Source organism: Vidua chalybeata, chromosome 4, assembly GCF_026979565.1.
Source record: "Vidua chalybeata isolate OUT-0048 chromosome 4, bVidCha1 merged haplotype, whole genome shotgun sequence".
Classification (NCBI taxonomy): Eukaryota; Metazoa; Chordata; class Aves; order Passeriformes; family Viduidae; genus Vidua; species Vidua chalybeata.
Window position 1 is genome coordinate 1,485,484 of NC_071533.1, and position 26,134 is coordinate 1,511,617.

General features: G+C 50.4%; 1 protein-coding gene across 1 annotated transcript; it reads left to right on the forward strand.

The window, feature by feature from the left end:
• The first annotated feature begins 17,591 nt into the window (after nt 1-17,591).
• On the forward strand, nt 17,592-26,126 carry PPP2CB (protein phosphatase 2 catalytic subunit beta). Its single transcript, XM_053940658.1, has 7 exons — nt 17,592-17,816; nt 22,241-22,450; nt 22,660-22,833; nt 23,046-23,135; nt 23,760-23,921; nt 24,729-24,847; nt 25,357-26,126. Exons 1-7 carry the CDS (start codon nt 17,715-17,717, stop codon nt 25,427-25,429), a joined length of 930 nt encoding a protein of 309 aa, XP_053796633.1. The 5' UTR covers nt 17,592-17,714; the 3' UTR covers nt 25,430-26,126.
• Nucleotides 26,127-26,134: the final 8 nt, after the last annotated feature.

A 26,134-nucleotide genomic window follows, 5' to 3' on the forward strand; every position in this document is an offset into this window, starting at 1 on the left:
GCCCTGGAGCTGTTGGTCGGACACGCAGACAATCGGATGGATTTCTTGACCGCGGTGGGGGAAATCCATCCGGCAGGCGGGAGCTCGCATCTGCTCTTGGTCCTGATCATTTGCCACGCAGAGATTAATTGGAGGCAAAGATGGCCCTTGGTGGCGGCTGCTGGCAGCCGGAGAAAGCCGAGGCTTCGTGCCCAGCCCCGCTGGCACAACATCTGTGAATTCTTGTGTGGGCACAAATGAACGCAGAGGCGAGGGAGAGGGGAATATTAGAGATATATGCACGGACATATTACAAATACTCATTTCCCCCCTGTTTCCAATAGGTCCTTCCTTTGGAAACATTAAAACACTATCTGTCTCTTCTGTTTCCCATATTGGAGACGTTCAGCGTGCAATAGAGGAGCAAGATGGGTTTCACAAGCAATATCAACATACTCTACTACTAACCTTAAATCTTTACACTGCAAAGCGCGTGCAATAGAATCTGCATTTCAAAACAGCAGAGAGTATGTGGGATAAAAGACACGGGTTAACCCCAGGCTCTTACAAGTATTCCCATCTGGTCCTTGTTGGGAGCACATGTTGTTGGCACAGTGCAGAGGGAGAGGGGGAGTAAGAGCAGAGATAAGCGCTTCCCACCGAGGCAGAAGAACGAAAAGGCAGGAGGGGGCGGAGGGAAGTGAGGACAAGATGAGTGCTCCAGGGAATCATAGAGCACGGTGATGGTTGTATCCGTAGTAGGAGGAATAGGCGGCACCTTCAGCACGGGAGTCCCACAGAGCTGGGGAAGGAGACACAGAGCCTGGGTCCTAACGCTCTTTTTGGGGACCGGGGTGGTTCTTTTGGGCTGGTTCTCCTTCCTCTTTGGGATCCGTAACAAGCTCTGCAAGTGTCTGATGTTGCCAACAAACCCACCAGGGCCAAGCCTGTCCTGCATGTCCTGTTACTGCTTTTACAGCTCGCTCTTGGAGGCCCACTTGGCTGGGCTCTTGCTGAGCTGGGAGGCTTGCCCAGGAATACAGGCAGGAGCTTAGAGGAGCACTCAGCTGTTGGTGGCCTGTAAGGTTTGCTGGTGCCATCCCAACTTACGGATGCTTGCGCGTGCTTTTCGCCGGAGCCTTTGCTCCGCACTCTACATCGGCTGCCTCCCGCTCCAGGAATGAGTGATGGAGTGTTGTGTGTATCGATGGGGCAGCTGCTCTTTTCCATTGCCAAGGAAAGGGGTTGGTGAAGGCTGGAGGGGATCAGAGGGGAAAGAAAGTGGCTTTCAAGAAGCAATCTCATGCCTGCCTTTGCAAAGGGGTTTTTGTCGTTTCTAACAAGACTCTGCAGATGATCACCACTTGTACCGCCTTTGCTTTCCTGGGCCTGCCCCTCTGAGGTCTGAGGTGCAGCAGGGGTCAGTGTCAACAGCTGTTGAAAGCTGTGCTTTGAACCAGTGAAGTGCTGGAGTAATTGCCTGGACTCTGGGAAAGCTGTCAGTGTGTGGAGCTGGGCCTCCTGAAAATGGAGATGGGATCGCTTTGGCTTTATCCTGCCTGTGCCTGTGTTTTCCACCACTAAAAGGGGGTGGATGATACCTCCCTACCTCAAAGGAGTGCGACAGTTCTTGTGATGATCTGATGCTGATCAATACTGATGGTATCTGAAAGCGAGACAGGGAGAAATTTGGGGTGAATTGTAGTGTTTGGAAGGTTTGGAACCTACCTGACTCTAAACTTGAATTTACAAATGCAAGGGTGCCTCTAATGGTGCATTTCAGGGCCAAGTACAGAGCAAGAAGCATCCATATTTTTCCAAAGTGGAAGAACCTGGAAAAAATCTGCTCTTTCAAATCTCCCATGCTGGATATTCCCAGCTTCCCTTCCTAAGCTATTTCACCCTACTTCCTCTCAGATACTTTTCCGGTCCATGTGTCCCTTGCTTCCATCTAATTCTATTGCTTTTTGCCTTACAGGCCATGCTCTCCAGAGGAGTTATAAAAACAGTTTGGTTTCTTCCCTGCTGCAGCTCTTACACATAATTAAAGGCTGTTGTCAGGTCTGTTCTGCATCCTTTCCAAAGGAAATACAGAACCTTCCACCAAGTGTAATTTTTAGCCCTGGTCATGTTCTTGTTGCTTTCTGGTGAGTGTGTTCAAACACAAATGTAAGAAAAGCACTAAGTGACAATATAAGCTCCCTGTGCCAGCAAATTTGGAAATACAGGTTTTCCCTTATGTTCCTAACTCTCCCAGGATTGTGTGTTGTCATCATATGAGGAGTCACAGAAATATTGGCATGAACTTTCCCTCAGTAACATTTTTAGTGCGAGGAGATCTAAGAGTTCTGTGTAGAGAGAGAAGCTCCTCCTGTCCCACAGTGTCACCACTCCACGTGAATATATGATGTATATTCATCCCAGCAGCTTCCAGAAGGGCACATGTGTCAGGCAGCTATTTCTTCCCTCCTCCTCCTAGGAAAAAGGCCTCGTGTGCCAATGCAGCCCTGGTATTTTTAACATAAATCAATTATCCCTGCTGTTCCATGTCAGAGGGGGATCTGGAGCACGTCGTGTGCTGGCAGCGGCGGGCCCCGACGGCTTTGCAGCACGAGAGCAAACCTCAGGGCTCACAGGGAGCCCAGCCTGGCCTTGGCGTCGCTCCCACCGCTTCCCTTGGCAACTGGTGTTGAGCAGGAGCTGGTTTGTCTCTGGAAGTTCCCCATGGACCCGTGGCTGTTTTGCAAATTGTCATTCTTGCTTTGGGCACGGAGGAGGTTGCTGTGCTGCTGCCTGGTTGGGAAGTACCCCAAAAAAGAGAGTGTCTCTCTCTCTCTCTCTCTCCCAGGAAGCTGGCAGGGGGAATCTAAGGCCGGAGACCTTAAGCTCTGGGAGGGAGGTGACGGAGCAGTGCTCTGGAGTAAATGCAGCTCAGCGTGCAGTCAACGGGTAGATGTGTTTTCTCTTTGGGTTGTCTTCACCACAGCTGCTTGTTCTTTCTTTCTAGATGTTTGAACACTCCCGAGATCTCTACAGGGCTGCCTAGAACAGGAATCTGTGAGGGAACTGAGCTGCCTCCAAGGACAGTCTCTCCCCTGAGACTCCAATAAACATGGCAAAGTGTTTGAAAAGTGGAGCATTGTGCTGGTGGCACTTTGAAAAGAGTTTTTTCCCAGGTAGATGTCACAGCAGGGGTGAGCAGAGGCTCCTGACAGAGCCAAGAACAGAGGGCAAGGGTTTGATCTAGTTCTTGGCAGTAGGATTTATCCTAGACTCAACAACTCAGTTATTGTGCACATCCCTGTAGTAAGTGATGAAGTTTTTTTAATTTAAGCATTTTTAATAATCTCCCCCATCCTGGTGAAATTAGGGAAAGAGTTTTTTGGCTGAAATGTTTACCTGTAAGCTGAGAATAGGCACCATGTTTCACAAGGTGAATCAAACTTCCGTGCCTCTTACCTCAGAGCATATCCTTTAGGCTGGCATTTTATTTCTTGCTCCATCTGGCTGCAAAACATCAAGGTCACTAAAGCAGCACAGGCAGAAACCCCTGTAGGTGTTTATATGGCTGAGTGCATAGGGACATTCTCCTCTCACTTTGCTGATCCTGCTAGTGTTGTTCCTTTTCCCTGCTGGATCACCAAGTTCATGTCTTGTGCACGACCTGGCTTGAGGGCCCCGAACCTCTTTTTTTCCTTAGAAGTTCAGCATCTTTTTCTTAGGCTCTCGTTGTGAATCCCTCTGGAAATATTGTGCAAAGCCCGAATGTGCCTTGCTTTCCTCCCTCACTGTGCATTTGCTAACTGCTGCAGCCAATGTAGGACACAAAGATGTGGAGCTGGTTATATTTTTCCCAGACAGTCGTTTTGCTCCGTGTCTGTTTTGCTGTGCTTTGGCCTCAACCATTCCAGGGATCCCGTTCTGCAGCTCTCACGTGCTTCTGCAGCTGCTGCACGGGTGGTGGGGCTCTGGCAGACGTTACCTCTAGGCTGGGGCAGATTCTTGGGGTGAAGCTGCAGCAGAGCAGGAGTTATTTAACCCTGCAGTCAGCCATTCCCTCAGGGATGGCTCCCACGTGGAGTCGGGCTGCATGAACCGGTTACCTGGGGCAGATCTGGTCCTGTGCTGGTGGCAGACTCGCTGCTTCCTCCGAGCAGCCGGCGCGCACCATCTCGCTTGTAGGCAATGTCTGACAGCTTCCCCAGGGATGAGCTTTGCTGCATCTGCTGCGAGTGCTGCTCTGAGCTCAGGCTCTTCCTTCCCACCACAGCTCAGTGGCATGCCTGGATCCATTGTTATGTGTAACCTCAATTTGGTTTCTTTGAGCAGTGCCAGGATTTCATTCTCCCCGGGACATTTAAATGGGGTGCAGAGTAATTAGAGTCGCTTTTCTCTGCATGTGTAATAGCAAATGCTTCCAAATCAGTTTGGGAATCGACCCAGGGGTTTGATGTGGGTTTGTAAATTCAGGCACGTGGGATGAGCGTGCCCACAGCAAAGCATCAAGATGTGGAGATAAGAGCTGTGCCTCTGCCAAGCTCCTGTCTACTCTCTTGCAGTCCTGTACTGACTCCGCTTGCTGCAGTGGGAGCCACCAGCACCAGGGACCACCAGAACCTGCCCATGGGACCTGGGTCAAAGTGGCAGCAGACACCTGAGCTAGGTCAAGGCACCGCCACCCACAGGTATTTGTGTATCCCATTACAACTGAGAAGGAAAGGGTCAACAGCTTTGTCCTGGATACCACAGGAGCCCAACTCTTCCACCCTTCCTTTTCTGCCTCTGGGACTTTCACCTCTTGCCTGGCGCATCCTCTCTGGAGCGCCTAGAGGCATGTCTGTCCTGGGATCGGCGTGTGCCAGCATGCAGTGTGCACGTAATCCTGCTGCGTCCTGGCCCCTCTCCATAGCAGCATTTACTGCTGATGTCAGCACCGTCATCCCTCAGCGCTGCCAGGGGTAACCCTTTGAGCTAACCACTGATAAGTTCCCTCTAGCTGTCTTATTTTCAAAAAAAAAGAAATAAAAAAAGAGGAGGGAGGTGCTGTAGTCGCCTGATGAACATTTTCATGAATGCTGCCAGCTCTTTACTGTGGGTTACCTTGGTGAAGGCATATTGCAGAGACATTTCTTTTAAAGAGAGCTTAAAACTAACTGTTTGGCAGTGTGTGCTTTGTGCTGATATATGCAAAACCCCAAGAAAACCCCCAATCCAGAGCAGGAGGCAGAGGTGGTGCCCACTTAACTCCTGCCTGCAGCATTGAGCTGCAGTTTAACCTGTTGCTTTTCACACCTCTTAGGAGGCACCTTCTAAAGCTGGGATAACCTCCCTAAATCTCCCTCCTCAGGCTCTTCACAGAGGGAAGTTCACCCTCCTCCTCCTCCCCATTGCAGCTCTTGAGCTGTTGCAATAGCCCTTGAGGTGCTCTCTCTCCCTGTTCAAAACCCCCGCCGGCCTCTTCCTCTCGGCAAGGCTGAAGATGCTGTGCAGAACAAGCAAGAGGGCACAATATGGGGATTTTTCATTTGCCTCAGCCTAAAAACCAGCCTCCTCCAGGCTCTCAGTCTTCCAAGAGCTTCCCACCTTTCTAGCCAAGCAGTTTGTTTGCTAGAAGAAAAATTGGTAGCTTTGTGCTAGCAATAACCAGAGTCCTCTTTCACTAGCGCAGGCATTTTCTCCTTTGAATTCTGTTTGAATGCAGAAACTATTGTGAAATGAGAGCGGTAATATCGGGAAAGGGGAAAGCAGAGTGTTCCTCTGGATAGGGTTTGATACAATTTGAAGCTGCTTGTGGAAGATTGGCTGGAAGGTAAACTGATTTGGGCTTAAAAAAGATGGTGCTGGTAAAGTGTGTTAGTGACTCTTCAGCAGATGGTCCAAAATAGCTTTTTTATGCTCTCTGACCTCCAGGAAAGATAACTGGATTTTTGATCTTAGATTGAAGGGGCAATTTCTGCTGGAAGAAACTTGTGTTCTTTAGAAACCATCCCAGGCTGGCATTTACTGTCAAAAACGTTTCATGGGAGTGGACGGAAAACAAGCGAAAAATCACGCATCTGAGCCAGCCCCAGGCGAGCCTTGCAGGGCGCTGTGGCTGAGCTAGGCAACCACCCAGAATTCAGGATAGGTCCCCGTTGTCATCCATCCTCCTGGTGGTCCACGGCCACCAAAAATTCCCACAGACACCTGCGGGGGTGTGATTAGTCAGGAGCTCCTGGTTTTGCACCATCCTGGGCTTGATCCACAGACTGCAGAGGTGTCGCGGCCCCAAGGAAAAGCGTTCCACTCCGACATTCCCGCGTTTTGTGGGAGCTGTGGCGCCCGTACCAGGTGGTGGTTGCGGTATTAAGTTAGAGGGGTGCATTTCCAGAGCACTGCTTGGTCACCAGCTGTTGTCCCGGACTCCGTGCCTTTTGGTACAGGAGTAAAAAAAATAAACCTTTCTCTTTGAATTTCAAGTCAGGGGCCTGTTTTCTGCCAGGCTACCCCCCACCGTTTCAAATGTATTTTATTCTCCTTTTCTTTGCACTGGTCCCGTTCCGCTCTGCTCAACAGCTGCTGCATTTAATCCCAGAAGCTGCAGTTGGTAGGGAGCAAAGTGATCTCCATATAACCTCTCTCTTACTCATAAGCGTGCATTATGAAGCTTAACCGATGGTAATAAAATGTTTTGCTTTCAACATGCTGTCCCTGTGGTCCAATGTTCCCGTCTTCAGGCTCCATCACTGCGGCGGGGCGACGTATCGGAGCTGTTCTGCCGCTCCCCAGGAACGTGCCTGGGAATACTGGATGTGGGCCTCCTGGATACCCAGCGAGGAGAGATGGAGAAGGTGGAGCAGAGCCCCTTTCCATGGGTGGTGGCATGCCCAGGTGCAAGCAGCTCTTGGAGGAAGATCATGTCTTGGCAGTCGAGGCAAGAGGCGCTGGGGGTCTTGCTTGGCTGCCACCCAAGTGCAGGTTCCCGTCTCCGTGAGATTGTCTGGCACTGCAATCTGGTGTGAGAGCCTCTTCGGGGACCGCGGCGCCACGTGGGGGGAGCGGGAACAGATTGCGGTCCTGCTGCTCGGTTGGGTTTTCTTCGTCCCTTTCACAACCACTCTGCAGGTTCATGGCTTTATTTGGCTTTCTGTGTTTCCTGCATACTAAAAAAGGGCATTTTCATGCCATCCTGCGCGACGGATGTTTTCGGCCGGGGGGAGGGAAAAGGATGTTTCTCGTTCACATTTAAGTAACCGTACAAAATGTGGAAAGTCCGCTTTAGGAATTTCAGTTTTGTTTACACACCTCTGATGCTTTTATTAAAACCATCTTTTCGCATATAAATAATTTAGAGTTCATGTGATTTTCCTGCTCTAAACCGAAAGCAGGGATTTCAAAGCAGGGATCTCCAAGCATCATTTCTGTGTCACGGTGGGTTGCATTAGCCCTACAGCTGCCTTTTGTTGAACAGGAAGGGGTTTTTCCATATTTGAGGTTTATAGCGTTGGGTTGCAAAGAGGAATTTCCCAGACAGAGCCCCCCAGAAGGTATCAGAATATATGACTTTGTCAGGCAACGATAACAGCTTTTTTTTCTGGAGATTGCCATTTTGTAAATAAGCTTCTTCTCCAGCAGCACGGCTACAGCTACGAAAGATGGATGATTATTTCTTCCCAGAATGGGTCTTCCGCTGCAGGATCTGGTTTTTATTGCGATAATTAGCATAGAATTAAAAATGGCCCCGCATCTTCAGTTTGCACTGTAGTGTCTCTGGTACCGAGCAGTCTGGGATGGTGTTTTCCTTGGAAATAGGCTGTGTCTGGGAATCACTCGATTCACCACTGAAAACCAGTGCACAGATATCTGCAGGCTTCAATGCAGCAGCGAAAGCCTCTGACTCAAAAAATAAATCATTGCTCCTAATAATCTTTCAAATCAGTTGTTTTTTGGAGACTGGAGAAGTTGCTGAGGATATTTAGGTGAAAATCTAGCGCAGCGGCCGGAGCAGGATTTTATAAATGCCTTTAAATTCCGGAGCTCGGGTTAAAGGTGAGATCACGGGCAAGCAGACAGCTTTTTCTCCTAAAAAGCCTGTAATAGCTTTTCTTTTTAAAAATTTAACAGGGTTGCCACTCCAGGTGGAGGCAGAACTATAAGGAGTGTCACACACAATGACAATGTTTCCGAAGGAGAAATCAAGGCGGCAGAAATGCAGCACGAGGCGTAAACTTCCTGGTGAGAGCCGTGCAGGAAATTACTGTGCAATTGGACGCGGTGTCCTAGCATTAGATTTATTATCCACTTCCAAATCATCTGCCAAAAATCCTTTCAATCGGAAGACAGGAAAGAACATGTTATAAAAAGACCTGGAAAAGGAGTCATTTTGGCACGGGAGTTTTCAGGCTGGTAATTGTCCATGCCTCCACTGTTTGGGTTTGGTCTCAACATTGAGGTCAAGGCTACTTAAACCAAATGTGATCCCAGTGCCTACATATGGCACATGGTGAGAGGTGCCAGTCTTGCGGGATCAGTCCTGGAAGATGCTTCTTTGCCCAGTCTATTGCTCAACGATTGCTTTTAATCCCACAGGGCTCCAGTATCACTTAGGGAAAGACATGGTGTGCAAGCTGGCATGCTTTTCCCCCACGATGGACTTGTTCCTTGCTGGGTGGCAGGGTCATGGCCACATCCACGTGCTTGTGTACATTCCCCAGGCCTTGCTGCCTTGGCAGCAAGGCTGGTTATATCATTCCAGAAGTTTCTTGTCTGGATGGTGGACTGAGATGGTGATGTTTCCCCACCTTGCACCTCGTTGCCCTCCTCACTGCAGGCACCACCCCTATCACACTGCACTTCTCCAGCTCCCACATCTTTTCCTTTCTTCCCAGTTGTGTGCCTACATCCATATCCCCTTGCTCTTTGCGTGTTAAATCCAGCTCTTTCTGGCAGTAATGGAAATAAGTGACGTGAGTTTGTAGCTCTGTTTTTACTCCTGGGGTATTAGTGTTCCCTGCTGCTGGAAAACCATCCCCCCGGTGCTTGATCCCTGATGAGAAACATGTCTGCAGCTGTACCTGCAGCATCCCCAGCATATCCTGCCAGCTCCAGCAAGTCAATACTTTTGACTGAAAAAGTGCTTTCTCCATAAAAAAGATCCACACCCACCTTGGACACACCAGATGTTGCACAGCCAGATGTTGCCTTGTACAACACTTGGGAGAGTTGGTGGCAATGCATGCAGGGCCCGGGGAGCCACTTTGACCGTTTTTTGGGGTGCTTGCTGAAACATAGCGAGAACTGAAGGTTCTGCTTTGTGTAAGGATCGGGCTGGTTGATGGGGCAGTTGGTGGGAAGCGTGTGTTTACCAAGAGAAAAGGGTATGCCTGTTATCTGTTGGGATGAATCCTCCTTTCCCAGCCTCTTTCCAGGAGCGTGCTGATCCAAAGTCCTTCTCTGGAGCTTTGTTCTTCATGAAAATGAAGCCAGGCCACTAGTAACATCAGCGTTTACCAGACCGCCTTCGTCGTCTCGTCCTTGCGTTCATTGTCCTTTGACAGGTAGGGTGGTTAAGAGAAACAAGCCAGCTTAATGCATGGTCAGAGAGCTGCAAGTAACGAAGCAGACCACAAATAAATAGGTAAATAGGCTAAGCTGTAAGATAGCGTGTAAGAGGAGGCAGTCTGCCTCTGCAAAGTGCATGATAAGCATCGGCCAAGCTTGTTGCAGACACTGGGCAAGGCTGCTTTCGCTAGACTTTGAGTATCCTAGTTGCAAAGGCTCGTCAGTGTTCCTAAAGGCTCTTGGTTTTGGAGTGGGGTCGTCCTTTGTTTTCTGTGCGCTGTGACCACTTGCTTCCCGAGCGGGTTCGTAGTGATGGAGTTAATGGAGCTGTTCTTTATAGTAGCCTAAAAGGTGTCAGTCGTTTGCTCGTGTGTGTTCACAAGCTGAGCCGTGGCGTGATTTGAAGCACTTTTGGTGTGGCATGTGCAGTTGCAGTGCTGTCTGTTTTTAATTTCCCCCGGGGTACCCTCCCCGCATTCCCCCGTGTTTCGGACACTGAACCAAACCGACGTTGGGACTAGCACTTTAAGTACTAGTAGTCACTTTGCTTCGGACTGAACTGAGCACTGCACTTTTGTACGTACTGTTAGCACTGAGTTTTGAACTCTCTTCTTTTCCCCATCTAGTTCCCCTCCTAGGCGCAGTGTTAATTACGTAGGGGCCATCAGAAGAAAATTTTGAGGTGTGTTGGACCACTGTCCAGTGCCTGATTTCCATTACATATCCATTAGCGACCTGAGAGTAGGGAATTTACCCGTCCAAGCTTATTTTACACGACAGAACCAACACCTACATCACTGACGTCCAGGCAGACGTGGTGGTTGTTGTAAACTTCGAGGTCACCCGGAGACCCGAGGGCATGGCTTTTAAAAACACCAAAGATACAGGAGAAGTCTGAAAAGGGATTGGGATGGTGCAAGATCATCTCTTTGACACCTGGAACTGAGAGGAGCAGGAGTCACAGGGCAGACGCTCTTGTGTCTGGTGCGAGAGCCCAGTGAGTCCACGGGACAGCCCAGTTCAAACCAGTCTGAGATCCTGGTACCAATAAAGGCTGCGCTCAAGCCATTGCAATAAAAGCCAACATTGTGCCTGCACTGGAAGTGCTGTTGGGATTGGTCGTGGGCTTCAACTGCAAAAGGTATTTTTAAGTGAAAAAGACCTACGGACCATTTAGAAGATGGAGCACAATAACCCTGGGGTTTGCTGTTGAATTTGGGAAGCGTTGTTAGGAGTTGATCAGCTCTCGTGTTCAGAGGCAGTTCAGATGTGCTATTCCTGTTAAATTCCTGTGGTATTTCCGTATGGTATTTCCGTATGGAAGGCCGGGGATCAGAGCTCCCTTGCCAGCAAGAAAGCAGCAGGGTAGAGTTAGTAAGAAACAGAGTCAGAAATCTCTAAGATTCGAAATAGTGATCCCTGGGATGCTGAATAATCTGGGTTTTGGTGTCCCAAACCACCCACTCCCAACCACCTGGTGGGGTTTTGCTTCTTTAAAAGCCCCTGTGGGTTTTCCATGGCAGCAAATAAATCGTGGTGGGTGGGAGAGCCCCATGTTCCCTTTACAGCGGGGTATCCACTCTTAGGACTGCTGCTCATCATCCCTGACGAGCCCACAGTCAATCCAAATCCTTCTCTGGCAGTCCTCCGTGATGGGAGTTTGGGAGTTTCTCCCCGGTGACACTTGACGGATAAACCCTGCCAGTACAGCACGATCAGTGGGAATGCAGAGAAGGGAATTAGGTCTTCTCCTTCACTGCTGCTAGCAGGGGGCCAGCATGGAAATAACCTTCAGCAACAAAAAGAAATGGGTGTGTTGGGTTTCCCTGTTGCAGCAGATGGAGGAGTTTTCCTAAACAGCTCCAGTTTTAGCGGCTGGTTTTCTTGGCTTCCTTCTTCAATAGACCTTCAGGGGCTTGGATATTCAGTGGGAACCCGAGATGGTTAAAAACCCCAAATCTTGAGCAACCCCAGGTATTATGCTCTTACATCCTCTATCACTGGATGTGAAAACAGAAATAGAATCCACATTTTGGGTTGGGTTGGTTTTTTTGCTTCCTCCCCTCCCCATCCCCACCAAATTATCCCTGCAAATTTAGCTTTAAATAAATAGCACCAGACGATGCTGCTGCTCTATCTGAGCCCCCAAAATTATAGTGGCTGAGGGAACAGCCTCTTCAGAAAGTACCTAGGTGACTCAGAGCCCACATCCCGCTCACTGTCACCAGGATAAAGGAAAACCATTTGGAAAATTCCCTCCCAGCAAGCCCACCAGTCTCACTGAGTCCTTGAAAATAAGCTTGGGAGGAAGGGGGGTGTGTAATAGGTATTTTTGTCTTATTTTACCCCTCAGGTGTAGCTTTTTGTCCCTTGGAGATGGAATGTCATCCTTTGGGAAGGTAGAATTAAGTGTTTCCTCCTGCCCGTCACACTTGAGGCCTGAATGCAAATCCTAGCACAGCACCCTTTGCTCTGGAAGGGCCTTTTAGGTGGAAAAAAAGGATTTTTAGTTGTTTGGGTTTTCAGATAGCTCGTGGGGAAGCGCATTGTAACAGCACACAGGCGATGCTTTACCAACCTTTTCTGTTCCTCCAAGAGAGACTTTTTCATTTGCTTCAGTAGTTTAGAGTTTGTTTCCTTGAAAGTCTTTTTGGACCCATGAAAATGCCCTTGAAATGAGTCAAGTTTATTGAAACAAAATTGTGCACACACCCATGCACCGGCCCGCGTTCGTGCTTGTCTCCCTGGGTGTGTATACACAAAACATTCCTTTTTTTAATATTTTCTTTCTCTTTTTTTTTTTTTTTTTTTTTTTTTTTTTTTTTTTTTTTGGGGTATGTTTTCCCCCACCCCCAGGATATTAACCAAAAGGTGTTTTAAAGTCATGGCATGAAAACTCCTAAATGTAAATCTGAGTACCTTGTGATGCTAATTAACAGGTTTTTTCCTGAAACTTTATGTGATGCTTAATATTTTCCTTAGGAAGTTTTGTTTAATGTTAGATCATTGTTCTGGAGGATGTTGGTCCTACTGGCATTAAACTAATGGAAATAAAATGCATGTGTTACAAGTGTAGAAACGGTGAAGAATTAAGTGTGAACTTACTGTACGATACTGATTCTGTTTTCAAACAATCTGTTTTGCTGTTCAATAGTTGACATATGGAAATGCCAATGTACTGTAATTTAGCACTTTTCCAATGGACCCTGTTGTCACTACACCTGAGGGAAGAAGCAGGTTTGGCTCGAGGCCGACTGAACGCAGCCCCTGAACCCTTTTCTGCGTGTTTTGGCACCAGAACTGGCCAGGTGGAGCTTGAATTGGAGGTTTTCTCATCGGTTCGGTGGCTGGCACAGGGCGGAGCGGGGTGGCTCTTCCATCCCCGTGGCCAAACCAGGACCACTTTGCAGCTTGGTCTGGTGGAAGGCGTCCCTGCCCATGGCAGGGAGATCATCTAATTCCACCGTCCCTGCCCATGGCAGAGAGGGTGGAATTAGATGATCTTTGAGGTCCCCTCCATTCTGGGATTCTAGGATTCTGTGATTTGGGCGCAGCCCTCGCTGTGGGTGGATGGGCTGGTGGCATTGCGCTCCACCAGCGCATCCCCCCGGGAGCCAGGCTGGGGTCGGGCTGTCCGAGCTGGGGTGGGAATCCACAGTCCCTGAAATCCAAGGGGGCAGAAGGGACAGCTCACCGGCCACCCCTCTCCAGCCCAAACCCTCCTTTCCTAGTGCTAACAGGGTGCAAAGTGTTACTTGTCATGTACTGTACTGAAAGGGTTAATTGATCAGTGACTGTATTGTACTGTATGAAAACTCATGAATTGCCTTGTATTGTTTCTAATGGACTGTTCCATGTGTCCCCACTGCCCGTTCCCAAAGGACGCGTGTGCTCAGTTGGGTCCTCCAAACTCTCTGGTGCTAACTCCTCCGTATCCGATGGTGCTCCTGCGGACTCTAACTGACCACATGCCCGTCCCCAGCTTGAAGTTCACCACGTCTTTCTCGTCTGTTTGTATCAAGTCTCACACACACACACACACATATGAGAAAAATTAAGGATAAACTTGAATTTGTTTCAAAGCCTCATTGACAATCTAATGTTTTCTATGTCTGCTTTTATTTTGGGATGGTTTTTCTAGAAAGCAGCCCGCCAGCACCTTCGCCCTGGGAGGGGATTTCGTCCTGTTCGCTCCTCTGGCATCTGAGGTCAGCTGCTCCCTCGCTGGCTTTTCAGGCTCAGCCGCTGGAGGTTGATCCATCAGGAGCCAGTGAGGAACAGGAGGTGCAGGTGCCTTCAGAGATGCCCAAGCCTAAAAAGCAGCTGGGATCCTCGTGACTGCACCATCCAAACATAGGTGGGTGGGCACTGAGGGTCTTGGAGGGGATGAACCCGCCCCTTGCTTCGTGACAAAAGTTGGCTTTTAAGGAGAATGGAGGTAGAAATTTAGAGTCTCAAAGGTGCCTCCATCTCCTCCCAGCATCGCTCATCTCCGCTGGCAGAGGAGCCACCTCCCAATCCTGAGGTTTTCCAGGTGACACGCACCTGGAAAATCCCCTCCAACCCCCCACCCCGATGCGAGCTGCTTTTTGGACAAAGTGAAATCTGACTATATTTTATATCGATTTGAAAACAAAGTCTGATATTTACCCCTGTTCTCAACTGAATTTGCATATTGTTGTTTGCCACGATATTTGTTCTGTCTTCAAATAAATTTGCTTACTTGTGTAGTCTTAACTGTCTGCTCGGATTCTTACCATCAGATTTACCCCCGCTCCAAGGTGCCCGCATCACAGCTCTCCTTTGAGCGCTTCCCAGGGAGATGAGAAGGAAATTTTTCCAGGAGGGGGAATCATTTCAGGCTGTAAATGTTTTTCTCTCCGTTATCTCCCATTCATCTCCCCGGGGCTTTTCAATTTGATGGCCTTTTCCCCCCCGCGGTCTTCCATCATCGGCTCCTTCTATCCGGGGAAGCGCGTGGCAGAGGAACGGCTGTGCCTCAGCCCGCCTCATCGGAGCGACTGAATTGTTGCTGACACATTTTTTCAGGGTGAGGCATTTCCGACGGCAGGGGTTTGCATTTGGGAACGGAGGGATTTATGGCCGCCAGCGGCCCAGAGCTCCGGGCATCGGCGTCGGCGTCCAACGCCGGCTCTTCCTGCACATCGCATTAGCCAGACGTTGGCATCAGTCACTGGAGACGTCGCGGCGGAAGGCAGTGCCCTCAAAAGGCTGGAAAACCGATTTGCACATGCGTTTCCAGGGAGGTAATCGAATCAGCCTGCAGGTTCAATAAAAGGAATAAGCAAATATTCCAGATTCGCCTGCGTTTGCAAACAAAACCTGTTGCGAGGCTCGCAGGTTTTGAGGTTCCTCCCCCTCCCCAAAACAGCTATTCGGGGATTAAAATTGTTCCGGGCTGCTGCTGCAGGAGGACGTTTTTTATTCCCTAAAAGAGGCAACTGTGTCTGAGAGGAACACTTCGGGAGGATCCTTGCGAGGGTTTGGTCACTCTTCCTTTCTTTCGGAATCCATCCCTGTGCATACATTACGGCAACAGAGTCCATTTCCAGAGATTCATTCCCCTTCTCCTGGCAGCATTCCCCCTCTCTTTGCCTCTTTCCTCCCCTCTCACTTCTCCCTGGCTTTTTTTCCCAGTTTGTCAAGATGTTGTAATGTGTCCTGCTGCTCCTCACAGTGCTGCCCATAGTGATAGATACTACCACAGGAAGGAGGGAGACAAATCCTGTGGGGAAACGCTCGGGAGAAAGAATCCAGGCTTCACGGAGGCTGCTGCCAGGTAGGTCTGCCTCCCATCCACTGCAAAAATGCTGTGTCTGCACCCCAAAATGTCTTTTAGGGATCCTTATCCTCATACCCCTGGGCGGTGCGGTGCTCCCCTGCACCCTCACAGTGGGTCAGGTGCCCTTGGAGCAGCTCCCCACTGGGTTTGTGCGGCCTCAGCTGCTGGCAGAAGGAAGAACTTCGCTGATTTATTTTATTTATTCACTGTGGGGGTGGGTTTTTCCCCCCTCTCTAAAACACAGGAATCCAGCACCCTTTGGGAAGCAGTGGATAAGCCCAGGCAATGCCTTCCACAGGCAGTGGTGGCCATGAGTAATTTTTTTTCTGCTTCCGTTTCTCCTGTGTTTTGTATCACACCCTAAAAAGCCCAGTTTCAGTGGAAAAGTCACAAGAATAAGAAAGCAAGGTACCCCATGGTGGGGTTTAATGTTACACAGCCAACAGTAATGTGTTTTTTAATGAAGTGGCCTTTCATGCCACTTCACCAGCATTGCCTTTTTAGAAGGTTCTAGCGCAGAAATGCTGATATTTTAGAGAAGGTGGTGGAAAATCCTGCCTTCATTAATTCCCTGTCGGTGAGGCTTGTCAGTTTTCCCTGCCAGGGAGCCTGATGAATGTCCCCCTCTGCCGCCGGGAGATTCCGCAGGCTCCGGCCCTGCCGCTCCTTTGCAGGAAAATCCCCAGCTCATCCCAAGAGCTCCCTCTTTCCAGCAAACCACGTCGTGGTTGCTCTGAGGAAGGCCCTGGCTGGAGCTTTGCTGAGGACCTGCCATCGGATCGATACCTCAGAAACCTCTTTATTCCTGACGGGGAGCCAAGAGAAATAGCTCAGCTGGATCTTTCCACTTAAGCTTCGCCTATTAAACATGTTAATGGTGGCAAGGAGTCAGTAAATAGAAACCGAGCACCAAAGCGTGCACATCCATGCGTCTGTGCTTTGTTTCCTCGAACGAAATCATGGGGAAACCTCCAGAAACTGAAAGATGGAATAAAAGCTGCTCAGCATTTGTTTTAAGGCTGACCTCCTGAGGCTCAGGATGCCCTTTTTTGGGTCATTTTGGGCAAGCCAGGGATGATTTTTATTGGGGGTGCTTCCTGCTGGGAAGATTTATTGTCCACTGCCCCGAGGCAGGATTTGCCTTCTCCCATGGCCGTTCTCTGCAGCAGTGTCACAGACATGGAAAATAAGGTTAGAAATGACCTTCTGGAAAACAAATCAGCAAATAAAACATCCAGGGAGTGTGAACAGTTCCTGGCAGCTGCCTTTCCTGGGAACTGGACTGGCGAGCGATTGTCATCTAGAACAGCAGCTACGAAGTTGTGTTTTACGCAAATTGCTCTCTTTTACTTTGTACTTTTAGTTAGAAAATTCACATCGGGGACGTGATGTTGTGAACCCTTTCAATTTTTTCCCCTCACTCCAGGGTGAAGTCCACAAGTTTTTTACCCAGAGGAGATGAAGGGAGCTGTGATCCACATGAGCGTTCCTGGCCAGGACAGCCTGAGCAGCACCTCAGCAAACCTCCCGTCTGACAGGAAAAAACCACACCACACGGACTCGACCTACCTTATCCTGCTAAAAATCCCAGGGAATTTCCCCCCTCAGGGGTCTCCTCCGGTCCAGCAGTCCCTGCTGCCTGGGCTGGGCGCTCCAGATTGCGGCAGTGTCATAGCCCCAGATGTTGCATCTCTGTCACGACATCACTGCTCCACTTGGGCACAGGGGGAGACAGCACAACGAGCCCAAAGGAGGCAACAAATAAAGAGCAGCGGGGAGGAATTTCTGCAGGTCTGTCACGCTTTAAAGCTGAGGGATAAGATGAGCGCCAGATCGCGGCAAATGCATTAATTTTTACTGCTTATATTCACTAACCGCGGGTCATATTTAGTACACCATCGTGAGCGCGCTCCTGTTGTGAGCACCGCTCCACGGTATTTCACGGGAATATGGCGAAAGGCATTAACACCGCGCACTTACTGAAAGGCACACAGGGATTGGCGCATTGCCGGGCCCTGCTACCAACGCGTGCGACTCGACACCCGCAGCGCGCGCAAAACCTTGTGATTTTATCCTTTTTGGAGAGCAGGGAGCACTTTATTCCTTTTTCTTCGGAATAAAGCCGTGAGGGGAGCGGGGGCGTGACGAAGGCGAGGGGGCGGGGCAGGAGCGGGAGGGGGCGTGGCGCTGAGGCCGACTCGGCGCGCCGGAAGCGGCGGCGCGCGGCGCGCGCGGCCGTGGGCGTGGCCGGAAGTGCGCAGCAGCCGCGGCAGGCGGGGGGCGCCGCCATTACGCGGAGCGGAGCGGACCCGAGCGGGCCGCGCGTCCCCGGCCGCCGCCGGCACCCACAGGCGGGCCCGGGCCTCGGGGGGCCCGCCCGGCCCCCCTCGCCATGGAGGAGAAGGGCTTCGCCAAGGAGCTGGACCAGTGGATCGAGCAGCTGAACGAGTGCCGGCAGCTGAGCGAGAGCCAGGTCCGCAGCCTGTGCGAGAAGGTGAGTGCGGGGCCCGGACGTTGGGAGGGCGGGACGGTGCCCGTGGTGTGTCCGGCGTTGGGAGACGGGCTTGCGGCCGGGGGGATATGGGGCTTCGGGAGGCGGGGTGGTGCCTGTGGAATACCGGGCGTGGGGAGAGCGGGGTGGTGCCTGCGGGATGTCGAGTTTTGGGAGAGGCAGGGATGCGGCTGCTGGGATATCGGGCGCTGGGAAAGCGGGTGGTGCTTGTGGGGCGTCTGGCATTGGGAACGCGGCTGGTGCCCGTGGGTTTTGGGAGAGCGGGATGGCGCCGGTGGGATACCGCGCATTGGATGTTTGGGGTGGTTTCTGTGAGATTGGACATGGGGTGACCAGGTTGCTCCCTCTGGAGTATCCAGCGCTGGGAACACCGGGGTGGTGCCCGTGGGGTATCCGAAGTCCTGGTGTCCTACACAACATGGAGCTGAAAAATCGACCCCCAGTCAGTGAGGAAACCCACTGGCTTCCGAGGTGCAATCTCGGGAAGCAGAGGTGAGCCCCAAACAGGCTCACAGCCTGCTGAGGGGACCAAAACAGAAAGAGGAGTGGTCGGATAAAGGACACTGTCCTGCTGTTCTGGACTGCGGTTTGGGCAGGCCTTGGCAAACGCGTGCTTGGGTTTGTTTAGTCGGGACTGGGGAAAGCCTTTTTTTCCCATTGAGGGAAACGTCCTCAGACCGGTGCTGGCTGTTGTCTGAGCAGTCCAGCAGTTCTTCGTGAACGCTCCCTCAGCACGGCAGTGTGCGACCAGGGGAAGATTTTCCTTGGCATGTTCTTCCAACAGTGATCCTAACACTCCCTAACCCCCCCCAGAGCTTCTGTTTTCTTCCCTTGCTTTTCTTTTTCTCAGTCCCGTGCTGGGGCTATCCGTTTGTTTTGTGACTCTTTGTCCAGAGCTCCCTCCAGAGCTGTGAGGGAGCTGTGGCTCTTTGGGAAGCTGGAGTTGTGGCTGCTGCGTTTTGGGAAGCTGGAGGCCGATGCTGGCAGATTGTGGCTGGACACGCAGGAAATAGGGAGAGGATGGACAGGAGAGCTCAGCTGGAGGTGGGGAGGGTGTTTTATGTCCTTCAGGAGGCAGGTGACAGGGAGGTGTGTCATCTGTCACAGCACCTCGTTCTTCCAGGCTGATGGAAACTGATGGAAACGACTGGGGCATGAAGGAAACACTGCCCTGCACTGACTTGGCTTTGTTTAAGTTTTGGGGAGTGTTTGTGTCACCTAGGAGAGGAGCTTACAACAGCTTCTGGGTGTGCAGCCCTGCCACAAAGCTGGTTTAGTTGGTTTCCTTGAAATTATATTTGGAGGAATCTTCTTCTCCAGAACACTTCTTAGCACTCTTGGTTTTGGGGCTGATTTCAGAGAGGCCCAGCACAGTAGGTACCTTTTGCCTCAGGTTTCAGTTTGTGGAAGAACTCGGTACTAAAACAAAAAATCAAAATGAAGGAAAAAAAAAAAAAAAAAGCCAAGCCAGCAAAATCCCAGAGCTGTCTGTGTGGCTCATTTTTGGTTTTAAGTACTGGCATAGTGGGCAGTGATGAGGGGAGCATTGGACACAATGGAGGCGTGCCCAGTGGTTGTGCACCCTTAGAAGTTGTTGAAATTTGCAGCTGTGGCAGTGACATTCTGTCCTCACCTGCCCCGTGGCACGTTAGGCAGCTGATCAGCCCCCCGTGGTTGGTGCAGGTGAGGGAGGTGCTGTTCTTGTTCCCATTCCCTTGGTGTTTAAAGGAAAATTAGCTCAAATCCTGCACAAATTCAGAGGCTGATAGAAGGATTAATCCTGGTCACTGCTGGAGCTTGCACGTTTGGGGTGTGGGAGGGGGAGTTGGGAGCCACCCTGCTTAATCCAGGCAAAAGGGTTTTTCACCAAGATGATCAGATGGGCTGTGGAGGAAGGCAGGGAAAAGGCTGTCTCCTGAATTAAACAAGCAGGCATCCATGACCATCCCTCTCCTTGCAGCTTCTCCTTCCTCTCCTGGTTCTTTGGAGGTGTAAGAGGGGACACAGTCCCGTTGCAGGAAATTCCCACTGTTGTGTCGTGGCTGGCAGCGTTTTATCTCTCTGTTGGTGATGCTCATCCTGGATCAGGTGCCTCTGGGAGCACCTGGGCACCTTGGCAGAGGCTCTGGGTGCCTGCTGCTGCCTCATTCCTGAAGGGTGAGACAGCTCCATCCCTGCCATCCCTCTGGCTTCCATCTCACGTGGCTGGTTCGCATTCCAGCCAGGCTCCCTGAGGTTCAATAGCCTCAGCCCACTTGTTGGTACAGTAGTTTGGTCTGTGGCCACTGGTGGGATGAAGGCTCAGGTGAATTTTGATCCCCAGCTCCACGCCTGGCCTCGGGTTCCCAGAGAACGAGCCTCTGTGGGTCAGACCAAGCTGAGGGAATCAATCTTCCAGAAGGAATGGAGTTTCTGCTCTCTCCAAGGCTCTTCAGAAGCACACCAGGAGTTGAGGTGATGGGCAAGCTCTCAGCCAGCAAATGGGCTGCTCTTCAGAGGCTCTTTGAGCACAGACAGGCAACCATTGGTTCAGTTTACTTAGTACAAGGAGGTTTATTTAATAAAAACACCTAAAAGCTGCTGCTTTTTATCCTGACCTGGATATGGCTTTCATCCAGCACAAGTGGGACAGATGCACAGGAAGCTGATACCATTAGTCACTGTTTTCTGCAACAAAGGTAGCTAAATTTTGACTTCTAAGTCATAGTTATTTATTAGCCTCCTGGATTAAGTAAGTGCTGGTGATGCCAGGCAGCCTGCTTGCATCAGAGGTTTTTATTTTTGCTTTGTAATAGTGCTTTTTATTTTAAGTCGTTTGATTTCAGTGTTCACGCTGCAGGCAGATGTGCTGGTTAGTCACTGCCTTTCTGAGGTGTTTTTATTGATGCTGAGCATTTTGAGGAAGTCTTGTTCTGCATTAGAAGATCATCATGTGAGGGCGAACTGGGGCTCCCGAGCCTGATGTAAACCAGCTCTGCAGAGTTCAAATGACAGCCTGGATCTGTCCACGTGCACAGATGAGTGTCCACAGGGTGAGCTAAAATGGGCTGCAGGGGAGCAGCTGCTTGGCAGCGGAAGGAGCCGCTCCTGTCACCTGCCAGCTCCTCCTTGCTCATCAGGGGAAACTTCTGGATTCTCCTAGCACCGACGTTTCAGTTCGTGGGCTGGCCCCCATTCCTAGGGTAGGTTTAAAGTGAGCCTGTTTGCCCTGTTCCTGTGGAAAAGGAGCACTGCTGAGCTCCAGCTTGGAACAAACCCCTGCCTGTTGCTTTGTGCAACAGCCAGAACGCACGGAGCAGCTGTTTTGTGGGTTTATATTTGTCTCTCCCAGAGGGTGGAAGCTCTCAGAAGGCGCTATAAATGCTTTTAAAGGCGTGCGAGCAGAATTTGAGTGCTACTACTGCACTCAAATACAACATGTTCAGCAGTTCCCAGTCGTGCCAGAAGTGGAAGGCAGAGCCCCCCTCATCAAATCCATGGGCAGGATGTGACTTTAAGGATCCCTCAGGTCAGGTTCTGTGCAGAGAGTATGCTGGATGCAGTCCAAACTGCTTGGGGTGTAGTTATTCCTTCCAAATACATGTTTTTCCTAAAAGAGGCAAGGCAGCAAACACTGGAATGGGAACGCAGGCATCCTCAGGAAGCCCACAGAGGGTATCCTTGGGAGGCAGCTCCCTTCTGGCAGCACAGGGTAAGCCTTAGCTCATCCTGAGCTAAGGGAATATGGCAGGGAATACCCAGAACATCACCTGCTGGTGACTGCTTAGTGTTGGTGATCTTCCAGCCCTTTTGTTTGGATCAGATGGAGCCATCCTGTGGGTGTTCCCCGTGCCTCAGATGTGCCAGGAGCGCTGATCAGCATCAGTCAGTGAGCTGCAGGCAGCACAACAAACCTGGTATTAGATAAGGATAATAAGACAGTGCAGATAGGCTACATTGCATGGTTGTAATTAGCAGAGGAACTGCTGGGTGTGGAAGAAGAGATTACTAAATCCAGGGATGCCATCCCTCCATCTGTGGTCGTTTTGTTGCCAGCTGGGCACAGCCAGGGAAGCTGGTTGTGGCTCCATATGTTCCAATTGCCCCTGTCTCTGCTTTCCGGTTCTAAGTGGCTTGCCCGTAGAAGTTGCTGAACTGTTGTGCCTGGAAGAGGATTGGAATTCTGGCAGGCAAAATGTGCCCTGGGCAAGGGCATCTGGCCTTGCTGTAGTAAACCTGTTCATCTCCATGCCACTGGGATTTGGGAAGCACCCTTTGTCCGTGCTCACCCACCAAACTCTTTTTCCAGTGGTTGGCTTGAGCAGTGGGGATGAAACTGGGTTTCCAGTGGGAATGCAGCACAATAACATCGCCAGCTTCTGGAGGAGCTTCCTACCTTGTTGTCCTAAGCACGCTTTCCTTGCCAGGCTAAAGAAATCCTTACAAAGGAATCAAATGTGCAAGAGGTACGCTGCCCCGTCACCGTCTGCGGGGATGTCCACGGGCAGTTCCACGACCTTATGGAGCTCTTCAGGATCGGTGGGAAGTCTCCAGACACTAACTACCTGTTCATGGGAGACTACGTGGACAGAGGCTATTACTCCGTGGAGACAGTGACTCTCCTGGTGGCGTTGAAGGTACGGCTTGGGAGACTGGGGATGAAACCTGGGAGCTGAGAACCGTTTTCTCCTCCCGGCGAGGCTGCCGTTGGCTGGGGCGTAGCGGGCGTAAGCGGATCCGTGTCAGCCGACGCGTGCTGGGAGCAGAGTGCCCGGCTGCTGTTGCTGATATTCCATCGCTCCTTGTTTCCGTGCCCGTGCTGAGGAAGCGTTCTCTCCGCCCCCAGGTGCGGTACCCGGAGCGCATCACGATACTGAGGGGCAACCACGAGAGCAGGCAAATCACACAGGTCTACGGCTTCTACGACGAGTGCCTGCGCAAGTACGGCAACGCCAACGTCTGGAAGTACTTCACAGACCTGTTTGATTACCTTCCTCTCACAGCTCTGGTAGACGGCCAGGTGAGTCTGGGATGAGGAAAACCCTCCCTTCTGTAGATTTCTGCGGGCTGTGTTGTCTGACATCCAGAGGAGCAGTCCCAGACAAGCTCCTTTAACTTGTGATCCGAGGGCGAGATGGCTGCGGTTGTGAATGAGTGATAACAGAGTGAGACCCAGCTGGTTTGGAGATCATTCCTCCCACTTAATGGGTTGTTCTTTTCTTTCTGGAACAGATATTCTGCCTCCACGGTGGCCTCTCTCCATCCATAGATACACTGGATCATATCAGGGCTCTGGACCGCCTGCAGGAAGTTCCACACGAGGTAATAGGAAAGGAAGTGCTTCAGAAACGTAAATATCTGCTGGTGGAAAATGCAAATGTTTTCTCACATTGCAGTCCATTTAAACACGTGGTTACACATGGATTATGGCCTTGCCAGGAGCTAGAGCAGATGAACGTTTCAGCAAAACACACTTAAGTCAGTGTGCTTTGATTAGAGCAGCCTACATAAGGAGAGCTGTGGGGGTTTCACAGCTGTTTTCCCCAGAATCGTGGGATTCTTGGGCTTTCAGTCTGACTCAAAGAGCAGGATTTGGCAGGGGAGGGTGTTTACTATCTTCAGCCTCCTCACAGATGTGCTTGTGAACCGACAACCACCGTGTGAAGCCACGCTGTATCACCATCCTTCCTCCCCAGGCAGCCCAGCCTTCCTCCTGTGGTGTTGCACCTTGTTGCAGCTTCCTGGGGCCCGCAATCTGGGCTGAAGAACCAGGCTCGTAGCTCCCAGGGCTGCTGGAAGTTGTGTTGGGAGTGGCTGGAGTGTGTTCAGTAAACTCCTCACGTGCCTTGCACTGAGCAGGACGTGCTGGCAGTCTTGCTGCTGTACCTAAAACGTGTTTAAGCACCTTGCCAGTGACGTAACAGAGAGCTCTTAATCTTTCCCGAGGGTCCCATGTGTGATCTGTTGTGGTCGGATCCGGATGACCGCGGCGGCTGGGGCATTTCTCCACGTGGTGCTGGCTACACCTTCGGGCAGGACATTTCCGAAACCTTTAACCACGCCAATGGTCTCACGCTGGTCTCCCGCGCTCACCAGCTGGTCATGGAGGTAGGGCAAGCACTCTGCTAGCCAGGGCTAACAAAACAGGGGCCCACAGGGGTCTCCTCTGGGACACCTTCCACTTACAGGTTTGTTGCCACCTAAATCTTACGCAGGTCAGTACCAAAGAGAGGCTTCAGTCATGTGAGAACAACAACGTAAAATGATGTGCTTTGACCTGCAGCCTAAATAAGGGGATGTTCTGGCCTTTCCAAGCAAATTTCCCCCTCCAAGTAAATTGCCAAAGGGGTCATGTCACGCCCTGTTTGTGGCAGGAATAATCTTTTTATATGCTGGATTGTTCTTGCTCTGACTGCTGCTGCCTGTCCCATAGTGCTCGGCAGTCAGATGTGACAGGGATTATGCCATTTTTGGCTGTCGACAGGCTATTCTTGGATGTCTTGCTGGGAAAATGCCAGGTGGGTCAATGGAGCAGATGCCTTTTTAAAATCTAGTGCAGGTAGATCCCTTAAGCCGAACCATGTGTCAGAAGTCACTGGCATTCAGCAGGCAAATTGTCACTTGTGGTGCAGGAAAGCTGAAGGCATCCCTAAAAATCCCAAGGCTTTTTAGTGGTACAGTCCATAATTTACAAGTGAGGAATGGATGATCTCCTGTAGGCTGCTGGAAGCTGGTTTTGCCAGGTACCTGCTTGTGGTAAAGCACATACTTTGAAATGAAACAAAGTCAGTTGGAAATACTTCAAGAAATCTGCAGTTTCACAAGTGCCTCAGAGAGTTTCAGGCCTGAAGAGGAACTTTGGAGGGGCAGAGGTTTAACAGAGACCTTTTGTTTTTCTCTCTCTCTCCCTGGCAGGGTTATAACTGGTGCCACGACCGCAATGTGGTTACCATCTTCAGTGCCCCCAATTACTGCTACCGCTGTGGGAACCAGGCTGCTATCATGGAACTAGATGACACTTTAAAATATTCCTTGTGAGTATCCTGCCTTGGGCTGGGCTCTCTTTCTAACCACTCTGTGAGGAATGGCTGATCATTCCCAAAGGGGTTCTCCCATGAAAAGCCAGCTCAGACCACTCTGGAATTAACGTGTGCTCTGCCTTAAAATAAGCAATGAGTTAAGCTCCCAAAAGCTGCTCTTCCTGGCTGGATGGAGAGTTGGAGCTTTTGCACTTCTGTCTCTTTATTGACCAAACCTTGATGGAGAGAGTAAAAACATGTGGATTTACCTATTTGTTTTCATCTTTGGTAGCGCTGAGCTTTGTAAGATGGGGGAAAGGGTCTGAATTGTGCTTTCAGCTGCTCCCACGAGAAAGCGGTGACGGGCCGCTGGGTCACTCTGAGTTTTAACTCCCATGAGCTCTTGTTTTGGGGCTTGGAATGTTTTATGTGCGCTAGCAGCAGGAGAGCCAGCCTGGTATTTATCGAGGCAGTGGAAAATGGCTTGTGGAGGAGGGTAAGTGATCCCTTTTTCTTTCCTGCAGCCTCCAGTTTGACCCAGCACCTCGTCGTGGAGAGCCTCATGTTACCCGTCGTACCCCAGACTACTTCCTATAAACCTCTCCCAACCTTTGTAGAAGGAAGTACACCTGGCATTTTAAAAGAGCAACAATATTTACACGTTTCTGTAAGAAATCAGGGTTCGTCTCAACTCAAATCCCCATCATGGACCAAAATGTGCCATACAGAGGACGAAGAGCATTTAGCACAACTTGAGACTGAATTCCTTACGACACTCTCTCTGTCCCATGCCCATCAGCCCGAAAGTCAGTTTGCCTGCTGTATTTGTAGTCATTGTTTTCCTTCTGGACTGTTCAGAGAGGAAAAGGTAACACTTAAACAACACTCATCTCCTCTGACGCTTCTTTGTACATTTTTAGTTCTAGTGTTTAACTGGCATGAATTTGAGTTTGTTTTCCAGGGAAGTGCACACTAACTTCATCCCCCACCACTCTTTATTTTATTGGAAAGACCGCTCAACTTAACTGGAGAAAGGAAGTGATTCCTGCTTGGGAGTACGTTGTCATAACCCAGATAAAAGCGTTCCCTTTTTAGCTCTGTTCCCATTCTGTGCTGATCCTGCCCTTTTTTTTTTTTTTTTTTTTTTTTTTTTTAATTGTTTTGGGGTATTTTGTTTATTTTGTTTTCTCTTTTTGTTATTCCCCCCCCCTTCCCCTCTGTATATTTGTCCTGGAAGTGCTTGCAATCCTCCTCGCTGTACCCGAACCAATAAACTCGCCGTTGTCAGCCCCAACACGTGGT